Source organism: Pteronotus mesoamericanus, unplaced genomic scaffold, assembly GCF_021234165.1.
Source record: "Pteronotus mesoamericanus isolate MK-2021 breed Mesoamerican mustached bat unplaced genomic scaffold, CSHL_Meso_final contig_221, whole genome shotgun sequence".
Taxonomy (NCBI): domain Eukaryota; kingdom Metazoa; phylum Chordata; class Mammalia; order Chiroptera; family Mormoopidae; genus Pteronotus; species Pteronotus mesoamericanus.
In genome coordinates, this window is record NW_026555092.1 from 2,560,021 (window position 1) to 2,580,372 (window position 20,352).

At 40.8% G+C, this 20,352-nt stretch overlaps 1 protein-coding gene across 3 annotated transcripts in view; it reads left to right on the top strand.

Moving 5' to 3' along the window:
- The window catches only part of ZBTB40 (zinc finger and BTB domain containing 40), a 60,335-nt gene that overhangs the window by 12,429 nt on the left and 27,554 nt on the right, over nt 1-20,352 (top strand). For 2 of the 3 annotated variants that reach the window (XM_054571696.1, XM_054571698.1), the window contains exons 2-4: nt 2,710-2,793; nt 14,177-14,937; nt 15,400-15,530. In XM_054571696.1, the coding sequence (XP_054427671.1) occupies nt 14,253-14,937; nt 15,400-15,530 (816 nt within the window). In that variant the 5' untranslated portion in view covers nt 2,710-2,793; nt 14,177-14,252. The remainder of the gene's footprint in view (nt 1-2,709; nt 2,794-14,176; nt 14,938-15,399; nt 15,531-20,352) is intronic. The other variant, XM_054571697.1, reaches the window with a different exon arrangement.

A 20,352-nucleotide genomic window follows, 5' to 3' on the forward strand; every position in this document is an offset into this window, starting at 1 on the left:
GATAAAGTAATGAACTTCTATTTGCTGAAAGCAATGAATAGGGCTCAGCAAGGTCCCTCCCAGCTTTCTGGTTTGAGCAGAGCCCTGGCATTAAGATGGAAGTAAAAATTTTATTCAGGAGACAGGGACAGTAAAAACAAACAAACAGACAAACAAACAAACAAACAAAGGCTTTAACCAGGTAAGATAGCATCAATTCAGACCATAAGAGAGATGTCTTAGACCCTGAGATAGATGTTCCACAGGTAGAATCCACAATTGTTAAGGGACCCAGAATAGAGGACCCTTGATCGAGTATTAGAAAGACTTTTATCTCTTGAACATTGGCATGCAGAAACGCAGGCAGAGGTGGGGCAGCTTCCCCACGGAACTCCAGTTGTTCAGTGGGAGACAATACATATAGGATGCCTGTTCTTCCTTCCCATTGCTAGCCCATCGACCTGCCACCGGCAAAGCTCTGCTTTAACTGTGCTGTTTCTATTTCAGAAGCTCCTCCCTCAAAGTAGATACAAGTTCCTCTGCTCATTTTCTGCCTCTCTAACCCAGGCAGCCTTGTACTCCTCACTCCTTCGTACCAAGAGTGTTTTTGGAGACCCGCTCTAGCCAGCCATGTCCATAATAATAATGGCAAGTTCTTACTGGATACCTTTCCAGTAAATGCCAGGCGCAGTGCCAATTGCCTCCGCACATGCATTATTTTCAGCATACATGCCGGTGGAACTGGTGGAACTGGGTTCATTGTGCTTTCTCTGTCTGCAGTTCTTTACCTTTTCATCCTTGCCTGTTGAAACTGTACCTACCTTCCATTTCCCTGCCCCAGCCCTTTCCCTTTCCTTGCCATTCCCTGAGATCCATCTGTTTTTTCCCTCCTCTTCTTCCTTGTCCTCCTCTTGTCTCTTGTGGATCGAGTCTTCTAAGAGGTCTGTTTTTCGATCGTTCCTGTGTAAGGTCAACTTTATTACAAACTCCCGGTGGACAAGGATCTTGTTTTATACCTCTTGCTTCCCACACAGCACCTAGAAATGTGCTGAATAAATAGTAGGCCATTGACTCCATAAATAATAATTGGTTGATATGTGTATTGCTGACTTACGGGAAAAGAAGTGCAGAGAATGGGGAATAAGTAGATTCAGTTCCTGAGGCACAGAAGAGAGCCTCTCACTCTCCAGTAGTGGCAGCAAAGGCCTTTGTTTGAGTGCTTTGCTAAGGATTTGCCAGCAGTTGTGGATTTCAGAACATTTATTCTATTTAATTAAGCAATACATATCAGAACTGTACATTTATATTCCACTTTGTTCATTAAAGAGATTCCATATTTTCTACCAACTGTGACTTTAGTTCTTTTGCATTTTCTGGTTTTTCTTCTGTGTGTGATTGTTTCTTTGTAACTTAAAGAATCTTCAAACTTTCAGTTTTTGTAAGTAGACAGAATAAAATTATAGATAGATGATAGGTAGGCAGATAGATAGATAAAATATACATTCTTTGTGCTCCTTTTGGAAAGCTGGCCTAGAGTTCACTTTGTGTTGAAGTCTCGTTTGTGTTTTGGGTCTTTATGCAGCATTTGGTTCAACTTAAGTTTTTTCTTTCTAAATATCTTGATTCTACATCAGTATAGTCTCTTCTTGAAGCTTTAAGATTATTCCTTTGAGGACCATTCATCACTCTGGTGCTCTTTTGTTGCTTAAATGTTCTTCCCCTGGGAACTTTGACAATTTTCCCAAGCCTAGCAATTTCAGTAAGTGCTTAATAACATGATTTAGGTTGCCTCTGTATGAGAATCTACAGGATTCCCGTAGAGATTTCCAACATGCAGTGTTTACACTATAGTTTCTTAACTCTGAAAAGCACACTTTTGCGACATTATAGCCAGTGCTATATTCTCTCTCCTCCATTTAACTTCCTTTGCAAAGGGGGTTAGGGGTAAACTCAGTAAAATATGTTAGAGGCTTTTACATTTTTGTTGTGAGATCAGCGTAGTTTAGCCTCTATAGTGTATTTCAGAAGCCCCCAAATCACTAATGTATCCCTCATGATTATATATTAGATTTATTTAATAACAGTAGTCTGTACATGAATGGGGTCTACAAAGACTATATAGTTTAATTGTTTATTTACAGATAGATACTTCAGCTGTCATATCAGATGGTTAGTTTCAAAACTATTTAATGAGAATGATTCACAGCTTCTCTTGGCAATAATAATAACAGCTAAAACATGTAGCATTTAAAACGTGCTAAGCACTGTTTTAAGTGTAAACACACCCACACATTAATTCTTCTTTAAGCAATATATAAGTGGGTTTTCCCCCTTTTTTAAAAAAAAAAAACCCAGAGATTCTCTGCCTTTTAACAAGAAAATTGAATCTGCTTTTTTAAAAAATTGTAATTACTAATATATTTGGACTTATTTCTACCATCCTAAGTTGTTTTCTGTTTACTACACTTTTTTTTTTTTTTTTTTTTTTTGGCCTTCCTTTTCCCCTTTTCCCATTTGCTATTGGCTCAGTCACATTTTCTTCATTCCCTTTTAGGCCTCTTACTTGCAAATATTTATTTTGCTTCTATCCCCTTTAGCCCTTACCTGTTAACATGCATCACTTAACAAAGGCTCAAGTTAATCATTATCTTTGTCATCCTCTTGGCCTTGGAACACGCTAACTCCAGCCTCCCTTCTTTCATCTTCCATGTTGTTCATTTTTCACTTCAGGGAGACAGCCAAGTCGCAGTACCTAAGAGCCACATTGCCTGAATTTGGACCCTAACTCTGCACAGACAAGTTGTGTATCCCTGGGTAAGTGTACCTCTCTGTGCCACAGTTTCCTTATCTATAAAATGGGGATAATAAAAACAGCTACTTCATAGAGTTGTTAAAAGGACTAATGAGTTAATATACGTAAAGCATTTAGAGTAGTGCCTGGCACATAGTAAGCATTTAATAAGTGGTAGGTACTGTGGTTGTCATTATTCTACATTGTTTTTAACCTCTGCTTCTCATACCCATTTTTAAATAGTGCATTTTCGGTACCCCAACATATTTCTTAATTTCTTCTTTATTGAGATATAATTAACATGCAGTACATTGAGCTTAAGTTTTCTATTTGAAGAGTTTTGACAAATAATCTACTCTTGAATGACTATCCAAAATATGTAGAACATTTTCACTCCCACAGGAGGTTCCGTTGCGTCTCTGTTCAGTCCCCTCCCCACACTACCCCAACCACATCCACCACCACTGTCTGACCTTTATCACCGTAGATTCATTTTGCCTATATTTCTGTTACCTATAAATTGTCATGTAGTATGTACTCTTTTGTGCCTGACTTTGCCTTTACATTGTATTTTTCAGATTTACCCATGTTGTTGCCTCTATCAGTAGTTCATTCTTTACTATAAGAAACCACCTGTACTTCCACCAGCAACGTATGAGAGTTCTAGTCACTCCACCTCCTCACCAGTGTTTGGTGTTATCGGTCTTTCTGATTTTAACTTTTCTAGGAGATATGTTTAGCAATTTCTTTGCTTGCTACTTGCTTTAATATCTTTGACATTCTATTCCTTCTTTCTGATTCGGTTTCCTTCTTACAGTAACTCTTTCATTGACAGTCTGTGAGTCTCTTATCTTTGTCTAAAGATGACTTTTTTCCAAACTGGGTATAGATACTTGATTGACTGTTATTTAATATTTGAAAATTTATTCCATTTCCTTCTGACTTTTGTTTTTATTAAGAAGAAATCATCAGTCCAATTGTCATTCTCCTATAATGTATATTTTCTTGGATTTCTTACATTTTTTTCCCTGTGTTGTTGGTATTTTGAAGTTTTTATTCTGAAGACTCATGTCTATCTTTAATTCTAGAAAATTCTCAGAAATTTCATCTTCAAATTGCTTTTCCCACATGGTCTCCATTACCCCCATCTGGAACACCTGTTAGGTGCATGTGCAACCTTCTTATTCTGTCTTTGATGTCACTTAACCTCTCTTGCATATTTCTGTTGTTTTTTTTTTAACTCTCACCTTCCAAGTAATTTTCTCAGGCTTCTCTTCCTAATCACTAATTTTCTCTCTAGCTGTATCTAACCTATTTAATTCATCGATGGATAAATTTTGGTGACTTAATTTTTTATTCATAAAAGTTTTTTTCCCACATCTATCTATTCTTTTTTCATGTTATGTTTTCTTTCATATGACCTTCCTTTATTCTTCATATTTATTAAAATGAAACAGTTTTAGCACTTTTCACAGTATTCTCTAATTTTTAGGATTTTCAGTTCTTGGGAATGCCATTTTCTTCCTTGGTGATTCATTTCCTCACATGGCTTTTCATTTTTTGAAATTTTGGGGTGGTGCAGGGAGCCTCCTATATCTATCTGGGCAAGGCCCCTCCTGTTTGATTTTTATCTTTCTCCCTTACCCCTAACCCCTACTCTTACTTTCCTCCCCCCATAGGAACCCAGTCTTATGTATTTAATAAAGTGTCTTTGGCTGCATATGTCACTCAGTGAACTAAATAGCATTGTTTTGAATGCGTATTTTTTCTTATGTATATAAATGATGTTATGCTCTAGGTCTCATTCTGGCTCTTAGGTTTCCACTCAGCACTGGTTAAGATCTGTCTATGTTTTGGTCTAAATAGCTACTTGTTGCTTCTTTGTAATGCATTATAATCCATAATACACATCTTACACATGTACTTATATTCTTTTAGTGATGGAAACCTAAATTGCCTCTCATCTCCCTGCTACCACAAACAATGCTCCAGTGAGATTTCTGGCAATATTTCCTTATGTGAGAATTTTTCCAGGCTATATCTCTAGGAGTATGATTCCAGGTTCATAAGGCATATAGATACATGCACAGAAAATGTAACTAAATGTCACCAGAATGTTTTTTCAGAACAGCTGTATCAATTTGTACACCTGCCAGTGGTACCCTACATGCAAATTCATGTTACACCACATGCACTGTGAGACCTTGGAGAAATTACTCAGCCTCTCTAGGCCTTAGTTTCCCCGTCAGGAAAAGGGAATAATAACAGCATCTGCCTCATCGGGTTGTTAAGAGGATAAAATGAGCTCATATAAATAAAGTATATAGTGCACTTCCCAAATATAATAAACATCACAATAAATGTTAGCTGCTATTAGAACAACTACTGTTGCTATAGTTGTTACTAAGTAAGCCTCTCCTTCTCTGAGATGCCTAGTGACGTCACTGTCATTCGCTCGTTGACCCCCTCCCCACCGCTGCCCCCTTGCACCTTGGATTTCAGTTTTGTTCCTAACATTTGCAGGAACTCCTTAAATATGCCAGGTATTGATTCCTTGTTGCCTTTAAACTTTGCAAACATTTTCTCCTAGTTCTACCATTTGTCCATTTGTCTGTTAATTATGTCTACAGAGTTCTTTTGACAGAAACCTTTAATAATCAATATAGTCAAATTTAGCCTTCTCCCTTCTCTCTCTCACAGCTTTTGGTTTAAGAAGTTTCCCTACCTCCGTTCCAAAGATACCCTCTGACATTTTCTACTGTTAGCTTTTGTAGATTTACCTTTCACGTTCATGTTTCCTCATATGGTTTGTAATAGTGAGCTCTTATCTGTATTTTTCTTCTTCCCTGTGTGAGTCTGTGCCTAGGGTTATGAAAGTATTCTGTTTTTTCTGCTGCATGTCAAAGACCAGTTTTTATGTTAATTTCTCAGCTGAAGATTCCTGTATGATACAGGGTATGAATTTGGATTTTACACCTCCGTGGCACAGGCCTTCGTTTTAGATTTCTTGTCGATACCTTTTCCCCTACTCAAGGCCTAGATAATTAGCAATATGCATTGCTGTTTGAGGAACCAGTGAGCAGGGATTTTTGAGACTGTATTTCAAGGAGGGATAGGGGATTGAGGCTCTTTGTGCAAGCGCCTCATTTCCAACTCCCCCACCTCCACCTGCCTGAAGCTATGTTTCCAGTCTCCACGTGAGCATTGATGCTTTCTCCTCCAAGCCCAGGGCCTGTATTGGAGTTTGAAACCTCTATGGACCACCTCGGTCTCAACTTCCATTTACTGTTTTGGCTTTGATTTTGATATCTCTTTCATTTCAGGTGCCTGAGGATTTCTTTTCTTTCTCTTTTTTTAGCTTGACTATATATTTTTAAAGCATTTTTCGTTTTGTTTTATTCAACATCTCTGTGGGAGAAAAGGTTCACTTAACATCAACTCGCTGTGCCATTTTGCCAAAAGTCTGTTCTTTAATTAGTATTCCTGTTAATCTCAGTACAATTTCAATTTTCAACATTGCCAGCTTACATTTTTTAAGTAGCCCCTGATCACCCTTGAATGTTTTCTGCCTTAACTACCCCCATTCTACTTTTATTGGTCAAATTTATAACCATGTTTTTAGTATCTATTTATTGGTAAGCCACATAATTCTTTTTTTTTAACCTTGTTCAGTTGCTTATTCTGCTAAAATTATTGTATTTTCTCATCTGATTTTGTTGACAAAAATACAAAGTAGCTTTGACCACAAAGTCCTGTAGTTAATGTTCAAAATACTTCCCTTCAGGTCATTGATGTATCTTATTTTTTAATCTGACAAAAGGTGTGGATACTCTCCCCATAAAAATGACCAAAATACGACATTTTAAGTTTTAGTTTGTTGTGGAAATATAATTCCAATCACTTCTTATTCACAAGAATGTTTAAAGGGGTCTAATATTATATCCAGGAAAAGTCTTCTGATTTACTATGATCCATCGGGCCTGAGTCTTCTCTCAGGGGGGAAAAAAAGAAAAAAAACACATTTTGCTGCTATAATTTCTTCTTTAGAAAAACCACAGTGGTGTCTGTTTAGTAGTTTATATTTTGCGTTATTTGCAAATAGAATTATTCTGATTCTTTCTCATATTAAAAATAAGTTAAATAATTTTTCAGAACTATCTGCTTTTCTGTAAAGCTAGTTCCTACTTTTGCCTGTTCTAAATCTTACAAGATTTTTTTTTTCTGTTTTCCACCAGTACCAGGAGATACAGACTCCAGTCTCACCTCTATTGCTGCTCTTACTGCACCGCATCAGTTAGTTCCTTGGCCAGGTTCTTTATCTATTTTTAGAAAGTATGCATTTTTATAATGCAAATATTAAGACAAACTGTACCCAGTAGGGCTGGATGTTCTTAAAGATACTTTTTGAGTATACTAAAAAATTCTATGAACTTCATGAATACCCTACAGTGTTAGATACCATGGTATGTTAGATAGGATTTGGGTTGTTAGAACTGAGAAATTTATATTCATTTTAGGAAATTTTTGTAAATAAATGACCTTTATGTTTTAGAGCAATTCTAGGTGCACAGCAAAACTGAGAGGAAAGTACAGAGTTCCCATAGCACCCTGTCCCCACACATGCACGATCTTCCCTAAAATCCCATGTCACAATGACCCATTTGTTGTAATCCGTGAACCTACACTGACGTGTCATTGTCACCCAAAACCCAAAGTTCCTCTTAGGGTACAGTTTTGGTATGGTATAGTTTATGGATTTTGACAAATCTATCATACATGAATACATGAATTCAGCATGGTAATACCATACAGAGCATTTTCACTGCCCTAAAATCCTCTGGGCTCTGCCCCGCCATCCCTCCCTCACCCCACCCCACGGCAACCACTGATCTTTTGTCTTTCTCCATAGTTTGCCTTTTCCAGAGTGTCATGTAGTTGGGGTCATACAGTATGTAGCCTTCAAATTGGTTTCTTATACATTTAAGTTTCTTCCATGTCTTTCCATAGCTTGATAGCTCTTTTTTTTTTTCCTTTCTTCTTCTTCTTCTTTTTTTTTCTTTAATGTTGAGTAATATTCCATTGTCTGGATGTACCACAGTTTGTTTATCCACCCATCTACTGAAGGACAGCTTGGTTGCTTCCAAGTCTTTCTAGAGTTGCTGTGTCTTGCACAAAAACATCTGTGCACAGGTTTTTGTGTGGACGTAGTTTGCAGTTCATTTGGGTAAATACCAAGGAGCGCTATTGCTGGGTTGTATTGTAAGGGTATGTTCGGTTTCATAAGAAACTACTGCTCCATTTCCCAAAGTGGCTGTACCGTTTTGCATTCTCACGAGCGATCAGCAGGAGTTCGCATCGCTGCACATCCTCACCTGCATTTGGTGGTGTCAGTGTTTTGGGTTTTGGCCATTCTAATAGGTGTGTAGTAGTATCCCATCATTGCTTTAATTTTAATTCCCTTATGAAATACGATGTTGAACATTTTTTCATATGATTACTTGTGGTCTGGATATCTTCCTTGGTGAGATGTCTGTTAAAATCTTTGGTCAATTCTTTAATCAGTCTGTTTGTTTTCTTATTGTTGAGTTTTAAGAATTCTTTGTGTATTTTGGATCATGGTTCTTTATCATCTGTGTCTTTCGCAAATATTTTCTCCCAGCCTGTGGCCTATCTTCTCTTAACGGTGTTTTTCATTGATGAGAAGTTTTTAAATTTTAATAAGTCCAGCGTATCAGTTACTTCTTTTCATGGACCATGCATTTGATGTACCTAAAAAGTCATTGTTACACCCGAGGTCATCTGGGTTTTCCCTGTGTTATTTTCTAGGAGTTTTAGAGTTTTGCATTTTGGATTTAGGTCTGTGATTCATTTTTGAGTTAAGTTTGTGAGGGCTATGAGCTCTCTGACTAAATTCATTTTTTTTACGTGTGAATATGTAGTTGTTCAGTCACAATTTATTGAAAATACTATCTTTGCTTCATTGTGTTGTCATGGCTTCTTTTGTCAAAGAACAGTTGACTGTATTTTTGTGGGTCTATTTATCTATTTTTTCACCATTACCACCCTGTCTTGGTTACTGTAGCTTTCTAGGAAGTCTTGAAGTTGAGTGGTATCAGTCCTCCAAAGCTGTTCTTCTTGAATACTGTGTTGGCTATTCTGGGTCTTTTGCTGTTCGTATACACTTTCGAATCGGTCACTGTCCACAAAATAATTTGCTGGGATTTTGATTAGGGTTGTATTGAATCTATAGATCAAGTTAGGAAGTGCTGAAATCTTGGCAATACTGAGTCTTCCAATCCACGAATATAAAATATATCTCCATTTTTAGTTCTTTCTTCATATCTTTCATCAGTTTTGTAGTTTTTTAAATATATATCTTACACATATTTTGTTAGTTACTAAGTATTTCATTTTTAATTACTTTTTTGGGCACTAATAAAATAGTTATGTTTGAATTTCAAATGCTGCTTGTTAATTGCTGATATATAGAGAACCTATTAATTTTTGTGTATTTACCTTGCTCTCATAGTTTATCGGGTTTTTTGTTGATTCTTTCAGATTTTCTAGATAGACAATCACAGTATCTGTGAACAAAGGCTGTTTTATTCGTACATTTTGTTTGCTCTTGTCTCCCTGCATTAGCTAGGACTTCCAGTTCAGTGTTGGGAAGCACTGGGGGGGAGAAAACATCCTTGCCTGGTTTCTGATCTTAACAGGAAGTCTTCAGGTTGCTCACTATGAAGTATAATGTCAGCTGTAGGTTCTTTTTAGTAGAATGTTCTTTATCAAGTTGAGGGAGTTTTCTTTTATTCCCAGTGTGCTGAGAGTTTTTATCATGAATAGATGATGGATTTTTTCAAATGCTTTTTCTGCATCTGCTTCTGTAATCATTAGCCTGTTATTGTTACAGTTTCTTTAGCCTGTTGACATGGGATTACATTTATTGATTTTCAGATGTTGGACCAGCTTTGGATACCTGGGATAAATCCCACCCAGGCATGGTGTATAATTCTTTTTCTATATTGTTGGGATTGATTCGCTAATATTTTGCTGTTCCTTCTCTCTTTCTCCTCCTTTATATATTCTCATTGCATGTATGTTTTGCCATTTGTAGTTCTCTCCCAATTCTTGGATATTCTGCCCTGGGCGCGCGCGCGCGCGTGTGTGTGTGTGTGTGTGTGTGTTTTAGGTTTTTTTTCATGTTGCTTTTTAATTTGGGAAGGATCTATTGCCACGTCCTCAAGCTCAGAGGTTCTTTCCTCAGCTGTATCCTGTCCACTAATGAACACATCAAAGGCATTCCTCATTTCTGTTACGGTGTTTTTGATCTCTGGCATTTCTTTTTCCTTCTTTCTTAGAATTTCCATCTCTCTGTTTATATTGACCATCTGTTCTTGCATGTTGTCTACTTTTTCCATTAAAGCCCTTAGCATATGAATCATGGTTTTAAAAAATTCCTGGTCTGAATAGTTCCTGACATATCTGACTGTGATTCAGATGCATGCTCAGTCTCTTCAAAAATTTTTTTTAATTTTTTGCCTTTAGTATGCCTTGTAATTTTTTATGAAAGGTAGACCTTAACAGACTGGGTAAAAAGGACTGTGGTAAATAGGCCTCCAGCAATGGGGTGGCAGATGTGGGAGGCAGCAGTGTTTTCTAGACCGATGGTTAGGTCTCTGTCTTCGGTGAGCATGTGCTTCTGGACTGTGAACTTCACCGACGTTTCTCAGTCACCCCTACTCCTAGATGGTACAGGACGTCCAGAATGGGCAGAAGTTGGGTATTTCCTTTCTCCCAATTAAGTTAGGCTCTGGTAATATAGTTTCTCCTGAGGGTAGGCGTTGTTAAGAAGAACAGAATGCTCTGGTATACTTAAAAAAAAAAAAAAAAAAAAAAAAAAGGATGCTTTTCCCATTCCCCTCCCCGAAGCAGGAGGGAGTTTTTCTCCAATATTTGCTATGAGAACCCAGTAAAGCTCCTGGAGGTAAAACTCATAAAACTATGACTCGGCCTCTCTGGGATTTTTAACCTGTAGACTTGTCCACGCTGAGCCTGCAGCGGTTTGCCCATTTCCGTGTCTTTCTCCCTTGGGGCCCCGGCTCCCGCGGGGGCATCTGCTGGTGGGTCCCTGCTCTGAGGAGCAGTGATTCTCTGTGCCTGCCTCTCTGCCTCTTCAGTTTTGGGGGCAGCAGTTTTGCCCTGTGACCTCACTTCTCTGATCTAAGAAGAGTTGTTGATTTTTCAGTTTGTTTAGCTTTTTACTTGTTGTCAGGACAAAATAGTGACTTTTAATTAAACTCCTTACAAGACTGACGGGAAACTGGAACTTGGAAGTATTCTATTTCTATTTTTAGCTGTCAGTTCCAAATGTAGAAAATAAAGAAATAATGGTGGAGTAGACAGGGCATTATCCATAATCCTGCTAACAAGGCAACCAGTGTTGTTCTGACATGTGTCTTTCTAACGTTTTTTCTTTTTACTGTATTTTTTGCTTTATACAAGCGGGATTAGACAATTTTGTTGTCATGATAAGATCTTCAAACTCAAAGCTTAACTAGATGTCACCTTCCCTAAATTACCTTTTTTCTTGTATTATCTAGATTGTTAGGGTGGTCAGTGACGCAGGCTGTGAAAGAATTCACAAAGAGAAGGAAGTGCAGAGAGTGATGGTTTTATTTTCCTTTCCCAGACGGGGGAGAGGGCTGCGTGCGCAGACATGCACCAGCGCAGACCCTGAGGGGCCGGGGCTGTGAGTTTTACCAGTGATGGGCAGTTGTAGAGCAGGGTGTTCAGTTGAGCTGCAGCTTGTTTCGATGTATCTTTGCGTTCAGGGTCCGATGTATCTTTGGGTTCAGGGTCCGGTGGTCAGTTGTGGTTTGGTCTGTCCTGTTTCACAAGTTCCTGGAGCATCTGAGCCTTCAGGGTGCTTCCAGGAATTTTCTGGTCCTGAGGATAAGGGCTCATAAAGTGATTAGGGTCAGTCATGCTTTATGGGGGTCCAGCCAGCTCTGGGGAAGAGGGCCTGAGAAAGTGGCTTTTTCCCGATAGGGATCACCTCACCGTCCATCCCCACTCACCAAACCAGGAACCTGGGAGTCACACCGACTCAGACCCTAAATGATGACAGTTAGGCTTTCTAAATAGTTTTAGCTCTCTCTTCTGTTCCCACTTCTCCTGGTCAGAGCCCTCACTGATTTTTTTTCTTTTTCCCCTGAAGTCCTGCAATAATAGAGCCCGTCTTTAGCATTATCCCCCTCAAATTCTGACAAATCTCCGTTGGATGAGATGTTTAAAGCATATGTTTGACCATGTGACTCGCCTGCGGAAAGCCCCTCGGGCCCTTCAGTGGTCCCCCGTCGCCCTGGGGATGAGCCCCAGCTCCGGTCCCTCTCTGTGGCCGGAGCCCCGGCCCGCCTCTGCGGACTCTTCCTCTGACACTCCTTGTCCCTGCTTTTCCACGGTCACTGAGCTTCTAACCGCCTCCCCAGCCCTGGTGTTTTCTTACCCGTGTGCCTCGTGGAGGCTTCCCCGGAGGAATGCCTTTGTTCTCCTACTCTTTTCACCTCATCAATACTTACTCTCTTACCTGACAGGTCAGCTGTTAGGTCCTACTCAAAACTTTACTCCTGCACTTTCCTGTTCCCTAAGCTGGGTTTCTAGGTGCAAATATCTATCATTACATTTTCTTCCATTCATTTATTCATTTCACCAACTAACCAACAATATTTGTGTTAGGCAGAATTTTAAGTACTGGGATATAGTAAATGAGAAAGAAAATTAAAAAGACTTCCTTCCATAATAGACCTTACATAATGAAGAGTAAAAATATGTCAGTAAGTGTTAAATATTACCGTGAAAAATAGCCTAAGAGGGATGGGATGTTCTGAGGTTGGAGAGGAGGTTGGGATTCAAAGGACATGGTCAGAGAAGGCCTCCCCAGTAACGTGGCCTGTGAGCAGAGACCTGGAGGAAATGAGAGAGGGAGCCGTGTGCGTGGGTGAAGAAACCTTGAGTAGGGGCTTGCCCAGGGTGCTCCAGAATCGGCGAGGAAGGCAGTGTGCTTAGAGCCGCACTGGTGAGTAGGGGGAGTGGTAGACAATCTCAGAGAGCTAGTGACAGCCAGATCGCCATGGGCTCGTAGGCTATGGTAAGAACTTGGGCTTTAGCTTTTACTGTGAGACCAGAAACTATAGAGGCTTTTTGCAAAGAAATGACAAGCTATGGCTATGGGCTAAAAAGTTCACTCTCACTACTGGGTTGAAGACAGTAGGGCAGGGGTAACGCCAGGATAGGACGGAGGTGTGGAAACCAGTTAGGACATTGTTGCTATATCCATATAAAAGGGGATGGGGGCTTGGACCGGCCATAGTAGAGCCAGTGGAAGTGGTGATGAGCGATTGGATTTTGGATGTACTTTGAAGGAATAGCCAACAGGATTTATAAAGACTGGATAAGGGATATGAAAAGGAAACAGGAGACAAGGATGACTTCTAGGTTTTCAGCCTGAACAACTAGAAGGACAGCATTGCTGTGAAGGGGGGAAGACGGCAGGAGAGTTTTAGAAGCAAGTTCAGGAAACCTGTGCGGCCTCCGGCTGGAGATGCTGAGGGCATCGCTGGCGGCGTGCGCCTGGAGTTCCGCGGAGAGGTCCGAGGCGGAGGCACAAGCCCCAAAGCTGTCAGCATTTAGAGATTTCACAGTCACCGCATCAGGTGAGAGCGAAGATAGAGGGCGTGATGACCGAGTCCTGGAGCAGCCCAGACCTCAGAGGCCAAAGCGATGCAGAGGGCGCCTCACCCAGGGAGACTGAGAAGGCCAGCGAGGCAGTCGGAGAACCAAAGAGCGCAGGGGCAGGCGGAAGTGCCTTTTAGCGGGGGTGGGGGGTCGGGGGGTGACTTGTGTACAGTGTTGCAGGCAGGTAGAGTAAGGTGAGGACATTGTGTTACGAGTCTCTGTTTATAAATCTGTCTCCTTCGTTTGGCTGAGAACTAGTTGGGAGCAGGACTGCATCCAGCAGTGTAGTTACTTGCAGCGTCAAAAGCAGTGAGGTATGGGCATGCCATTCAACGGCTATTTTCCCTTAAGCTGCTTCTCTTGGCCCCTTTGCATTTCAGTCTCACCTGTAAAATGGGGAGGATATAGTATCTTTTCCATAGAGTCGTCGTGAGGATTAAATGGGATCATCCAGATGAAGCACTAAGCATAGTCCTGATCTAGTTAAACACATGACAGTTATTACCAGCATTATTAATTCTGTATACCTGGCACCGTGCCCCTCCATATTAAGCAACATTTGGTAAATGAATGAGTGAATTGCCCTTTTTGTTGGTTTGTTTTAATATCTTATCCAAGGCATTTCCCTGCATGTTGTGAAGCATTAACGCAGCCCTTTTCGGGGTTCTCTAGGATCTAAGTGCCGATCCTCACAAAGTGGGTTCTGGAAGAAGAGAGGAAGAGACGTCCTCAGGGCAGAGCTGGTGCCATGGAGCTCCCCAACTACAGCCGGCAGCTGCTGCAACAGCTCTACACGCTGTGCAAGGAGCAGCAGTTCTGCGACTGCACCATTTCCATTGGCACCATTTACTTCAGGGCCCACAAACTGGTCCTGGCTGCCGCCAGCCTCCTGTTCAAAACCCTGCTGGACAACACAGACACAATCTCCATCGACGCGTCCGTGGTGAGCCCCGAGGAGTTCGCCCTCTTGTTAGAAATGATGTACACTGGCAAGCTACCTGTGGGCAAGCACAACTTCTCCAAAATCATCTCTTTAGCCGACAGCCTCCAGATGTTCGACGTGGCTGTTAGTTGTAAGAATCTCCTGACCAGCCTCGTCAGCTGCTCTGTGCAGGGGCAGGTGGTGAGGGATGTCTCCGTGCCGTCCTCTGAGCCGTTCAGGGAGGAGCCGGAGAAGCCGGAGGTAGAAATCCTTCCCTCAGAGGGTGCAGGAGAGCTTCCTTCTGCCCCAGAGGGTTCCGCGCCGGTGAAAGTCGAGACCCAGGAAGCCATCCACCTGGTTGCACAAGAGATGAGCGTGGATCCTGCCCCTGCCCAGGAGGTCCAGGGGGGTGCGGCCGCCCCGGCGGAGACTCCTCAGACAGCAGCGGCCTCTTCCCCCTCACCTGTCACACACGCCCTTGGTGAGGCGAAGGAGGCAGGCGCAGAACCAGGTAATATTCATGTAAGAGCCGTTTTGTAATCTGTCCTCCTCTTATCAATAACTGGATTCCGTGATCTTTATGAATTGTTTGTTTCATTGATAAATTTACCAAAGACCACTCTTAGAGAGGATACCAAAATCCAATGCATTACTCCTACTGGGGCATTCTTGTCTTAAAGTGTCTGTGTTTTTGAGTGTTGGAAGCCTGAAGCTGAACTCCAGAGCAGAAAAGCAGTATTGAAATAACAGTGTACCATTTTTGATACTTAGCCATCACTTCAGCCAGGATGAGGATGGCATAGAGGAGGATATTAGAGGTCCTGTTTTCTTTCTACTGCCCATAACTGATGTTCTAGACATCAATTATAAATGCAGTCTATGACCTAATGGTTCTCGGATAACTTAAGCTTTTAAAAATCATTTCAAGTAATGAGTCACTGATTTTTTAAATTTTGTTTTGTTTAACATTCAGAGGATGAGAGGAAATACCAGCTGAATTTTCTTCTAGAAAATGAAAGCATCTTCTCAGACGCACTTTTGGATACCCAGGATGTTTTAACAAAACTAGAGGAATGTTCAGAAATTAAAGGTGTACAGAAGGAGGTAGGTACCATGAGTTTTTATTTCCTAGTTTACTGTTCTCAGGGTACCAGATCTGCTTTCCAAACACGGGAGAAATATAAAAAGGCAAAATCCCCCAGAGTCTCAATTTTTTCAAACTATTTTTTTTTTTTTACATTTATTCCCTAAAGGGCAGTCTTGCAAAAACACTAGGGAAGATACTTTCAAAACGAAATTGTATTTTGATTACCAGGTGAATTTCATCTTACAACCAGTTTTGATTCTTCAGCCGCTGTACCATTCCCACTAGTTAATCAAGGATTAAATAAAACAACAACAAATATTTAATTTAACACATGATATATAAAGAATGTAATATAAACTCCCATAATAAATTGCATCTGATGTTTAGGAATACAATGGCCATCTTCAGACATCAAAATAATAATGGTGAAAGTTTATTGAACATTTACCGTGCTTTGTTTAGAACATACGTTATCTCATTTAAACTTAAAAAAAAATCACTGAGGGTAGATACTGTTTTACTATTTTTTAGCCCCATTTTATGGACGGGAAAACTGTCTCAAAGAAATGATGTAACTTGGCCAAGGTTGCAGAGCTAGTAAGACCCTGAGCAAGAATTCAAACCTAACCATTGACTTTGAGCTGTTTTCTTATAAATTGAGTTAATACTGCCTCCCAGCTGGGTAAAAATGATGTGCTTTATCATGTATGTGTAAATGTTGAGGGATTAACGGGCAGAAAACTGCCAGATGGTCATCATGCCCTATTTTTTAGCAGACCTTCCTTTTCCTTCAGTGTCTCAGGGAGGCGCACCTGGGGGCTCCCTCACTACCTAATTCCTCAGGACCTTGCAAGGTTGACTCCGTGGCCACTTTGGAACTCCCCTTGCCTCCCCTTTCTCCCAGCACAGAGCTACCGGGCACACCCTCCCACTCTCCCCCTGCTCCCCCTCCCCGCCGCCCTGCCCCCTGCAGGCTTTCTCCTGATTGGTGGGACAGTGTTGGGAGGTTGCCCATGTCACCGAAGGCATTTAGTTTTTGTTAGTTACTATGAATCCAATAAATAAATGCCTTCTAATATTTAAATATATTCCTGATACATAGCAAAGTACTTATTTTTAAAAAACGAAGTCAAAGTCAAGTATTTATTTTAACCATAGTTAATCACCCATTGGCTCTAAATTGTTTTATTAAGAGATAAGCTATTTACAAGACTGAACTAACCCTGATGACTCTCCTAGGGGAATTTCAAGTCATAAATCTTTGGTATGCTTTTTACCAGTTATACTGAAAGACATTATGGTTTTATATTTTTGCATGTGGATGTTCTCTTAACTGTTCAATCCATCAGGCATACCTCTTTATTTCCTGTCTTGAGACTTCCTCTCCACTTAAGTTTGGGTACAGAGAGCCACACCCTTCCTGAGATCCGCAAGCCTGAAATTATTGTGACACCTCTGTATTTACTGAACTCTGTCTTATGCATTTTTTCCGTAACACTGGCACAAAAAGTATCTGGCACATAACAGGTACTCAAAAATGTTTACAGACATGGATTCATTTAACATTTTTTCCCTCCCAATTCTTGTCCTAACCTTTTGATGGCAATAACATTAACAGTGCTTTGAAAGAACACTGGATCCCTGTCGGTGATCATAGCAGGCTGATGTGCCTGCGTCCTCAGTTTCAGAGCTCAGAGGAGTGCCACAGGCCATTTGGTGGCTGTATTTAAGACTGATTCTTCTACGTTCCATAACAGATCTTCCCACCACTGAAAGGAAAAAGAAAAAACACTTTAAAACATAAGATTAAATTAAATTGTATAAATATAAAGATAAGGAGATACTGCTTTATACTTAGACCCTGCACTTTTCTCTCTTTTGACTTGCTTTTAGCTTTATTGAAGTATGATTGACATTCAGTAAACTAAGCAGAAAAACAACAACAGACAAAACCTACCAAACAACCTTTACAACTGTAGCTGAAATGTAGAACAATGCAGAACAGTTCTTACATACGCTGAACACCGAAGGCGTTAGGCGATCCCTATAGTTTGGTGACTTCTGTGTACACTTCTGCCCAAATTACACATGTGGCAGGATTCCTTTGCTGTTAGAGGACATTCTAGAAGGATAAGGATCCAGTCTTATGTTTTCCTAGCAACCAGCTCAGTGCCTGGCACATGCCTGTTGCTTAGTGAATATTTGCTGAATCAAGGGGTAAGCAAAGAATAACACTTGGGAAAAATGGGTGTTCAGTGGCCCCTCAAAAGCTTTAGAGATGTCAGTAGAAACACTGTGACATCTGCCATCATACATAAGAATTTTGTAAGCCATCAGTTTACCAGCAGTGCTTCACAAAATGTGATTTAGAGATACCAAAACAGCAGCCCATGGAGAACTTACTAAAGATGGAGATTTCCAAGTCTACCACCACCTAAAAATCAGAGTCTCTGGAAATGTAGGCTAGAGGTGTACATTGTAACAAGCATTCCAGATGGGTTTTATGTCCACTGAACAGTTGTTCTCGAGACTGGGGCCTTTGTACAAGATGTCACACCTGCAATTCAGAAAGCTAATTCCAAGAGGGCAATGGTACCTACTGGAAAATGTAACTTGCAAGTCATGCCTAAAGTAACAGCAAACCATCTCACGTGTAGGGGGACCTGGCCATGGCACTAGGATATTAAAAGGCATTAGTTGAAAAAGGAGTTTCAAGGTCAACTTAAGTCTAAAAACGCTGTACTAATGTATAACATACAACAGTAGTCACCACCTCCTGAGCTCTTTTTATGTGCTTGGCATTTTAGTATGAGTTTTATATAAATAATCTTAATTTCACAATGATTCTATGATACAGGGGATAACATTCCCGTTTTACAAATTCGGAAATTAAGGTTTACAGAGATGAAGTTGCTCAAGGTCAAGAGGCTAGTAGAGCTGGCTAAACTGAGGGGGGACCCACAAAACACTGAATTTATTTATAAAAAGTTGTGTATTTATTCTTACACATTTAAAGTCCAGTCACCTTCAAAGTACTCTCCTATGGACACATTTTTCCCATGGCTCAAAACAGTTTTTGAACTCGTTGATTTTGATGCCTTTTAGTGCGTCTGCTGTTTTTTGTTTCACCTCTTCCACATTAGCAGAACATTTCCCTCTGAGGACTTTTTTTATCCAGGGAAACAAAAAAACGAAAGTCCCTTGGGGCAGATTGGGTGAGTAGGGAGGGTGGGGCACAGGGGTCCTGCTGTTTTTGGTCAAAAACTACGGAGCGCTCCACGCAGGGTGGTCAAGTGCGCTTGCAAATCCCCCATCATGAAATGGGCAGAGGCCTTGAGTCTTCAAAAAACATTCCCAGAAGCTGAATGCAGCCTCTCACAATAACGCCAGCTGGTGCACTGATACAGATGGGTTCCTGAAACACTCACCCAGTGAGGGAAGCCTGCACTACAAGGGGCCCACCTCCAGCAGATAATTCCAGGTTTTGGGGGGTTCCCCCTCAAATTTTTAGTTTCCAAAGAACTTTGAGTGTTTTTTGTTGTTGGCAGTGGTGGTTATTTGGTTCATCATCATAGCATAATTTGAGGTAGCTTAACAGGAAAAATGATCTATCCTTAGATGTGTAATTTTGAGACTTGATTTTTAAGGCTTGTGAGTGATGTTCCGGTTGACGTGGAACAGCCTGTTCTTTTTCTGAAGAACAGATACAGGGTGTGCGGCTGACCTGGACTGAGTTTAGGGAGAACACCGTGAACCAGTGTCCTGATTATTTTATTTCCTGAGATAAATGATGAAAGGTGGCAAAGCCATTCCCTGGGCAGTGATTGCAGCAACATGAGGAGAGGCTGGGCTGCTGGGATTGTGTGAAACCAAAGCCAAAACATTACGGAGGAGTCTCTAGGGTCCTGGGATGGGGCCGTGTCTCCTGCCTGCCTGTATCTCAGTGTAATGCCCCCAGCCACTAGAAGAAGCAGGTACTGACCTGAGAGGCTTTCTGGCTGGGCTTAGTAAAATCTTTATTTAAAGGTAAACCCAGAGTTTTTCAGCTTTTACGCCAGGACTTCTAATTTCTTTATTCCTAGCCATGTCCCTGCTTTTAATTAATTGTGTGTATAGCAAAGTGAGTTTTTCACTAGAATAAGGTGATAACTTTTTCTACTGATTTCTTTGCTGTTTGATCTCCTTTTCACCTAAAGTTCAAGAAAGACTCCCAAAGCTGAAGATGTAGTGGCATGTTTTTGTTCTTCAACTTTGTTTCAAAGGCAAACAGGTCTCATCTTCCACGTGAATCTAATGTTTTCAACTGAGTCCCTGCTTTGGAGGTTTGTCAAGAAGTGCAGCTTGGCGTTTTGTGAACTGAGTTCACTGACAGGGTAGGCTGACCCTCTTGAGAAGTGAGTTAATATAATTCATTTTGCAGGTCTATAAGAGATTAAAAATAAGTTGTTTTTCCAGATCCCCTCTGTGCTACTTATCAAGTCTAAGATATGCTGCCATAAATAGAAGGGCTAGTGGTTTAGGGCAAGGGAATTTCATTCAGTTAAACATTTATTAAGCACCCACTATGCAGCAGTCTCTACTAATCATTGAGACCCAGGGCAAGGCTACAGGTCTTCTAGGGGCTACAGTGTTCAAAGTGATGTTGATTGTAGGAAGTCCAGTAGAGTCCAGGGTAAATGGGTTTGGTTACACTCAAAATCTGGGAGATGGAGCGGATGATAAGGGTGCCAGGTCGATGGAGTGAGCCCAGTGCTTCTTCCAGGCGACTCTGCCTACTCACCGTGCGACGCCGGGCAGGCCACCTCACCTCTCTGACGCTCATTTCACTAGTCATGGTAA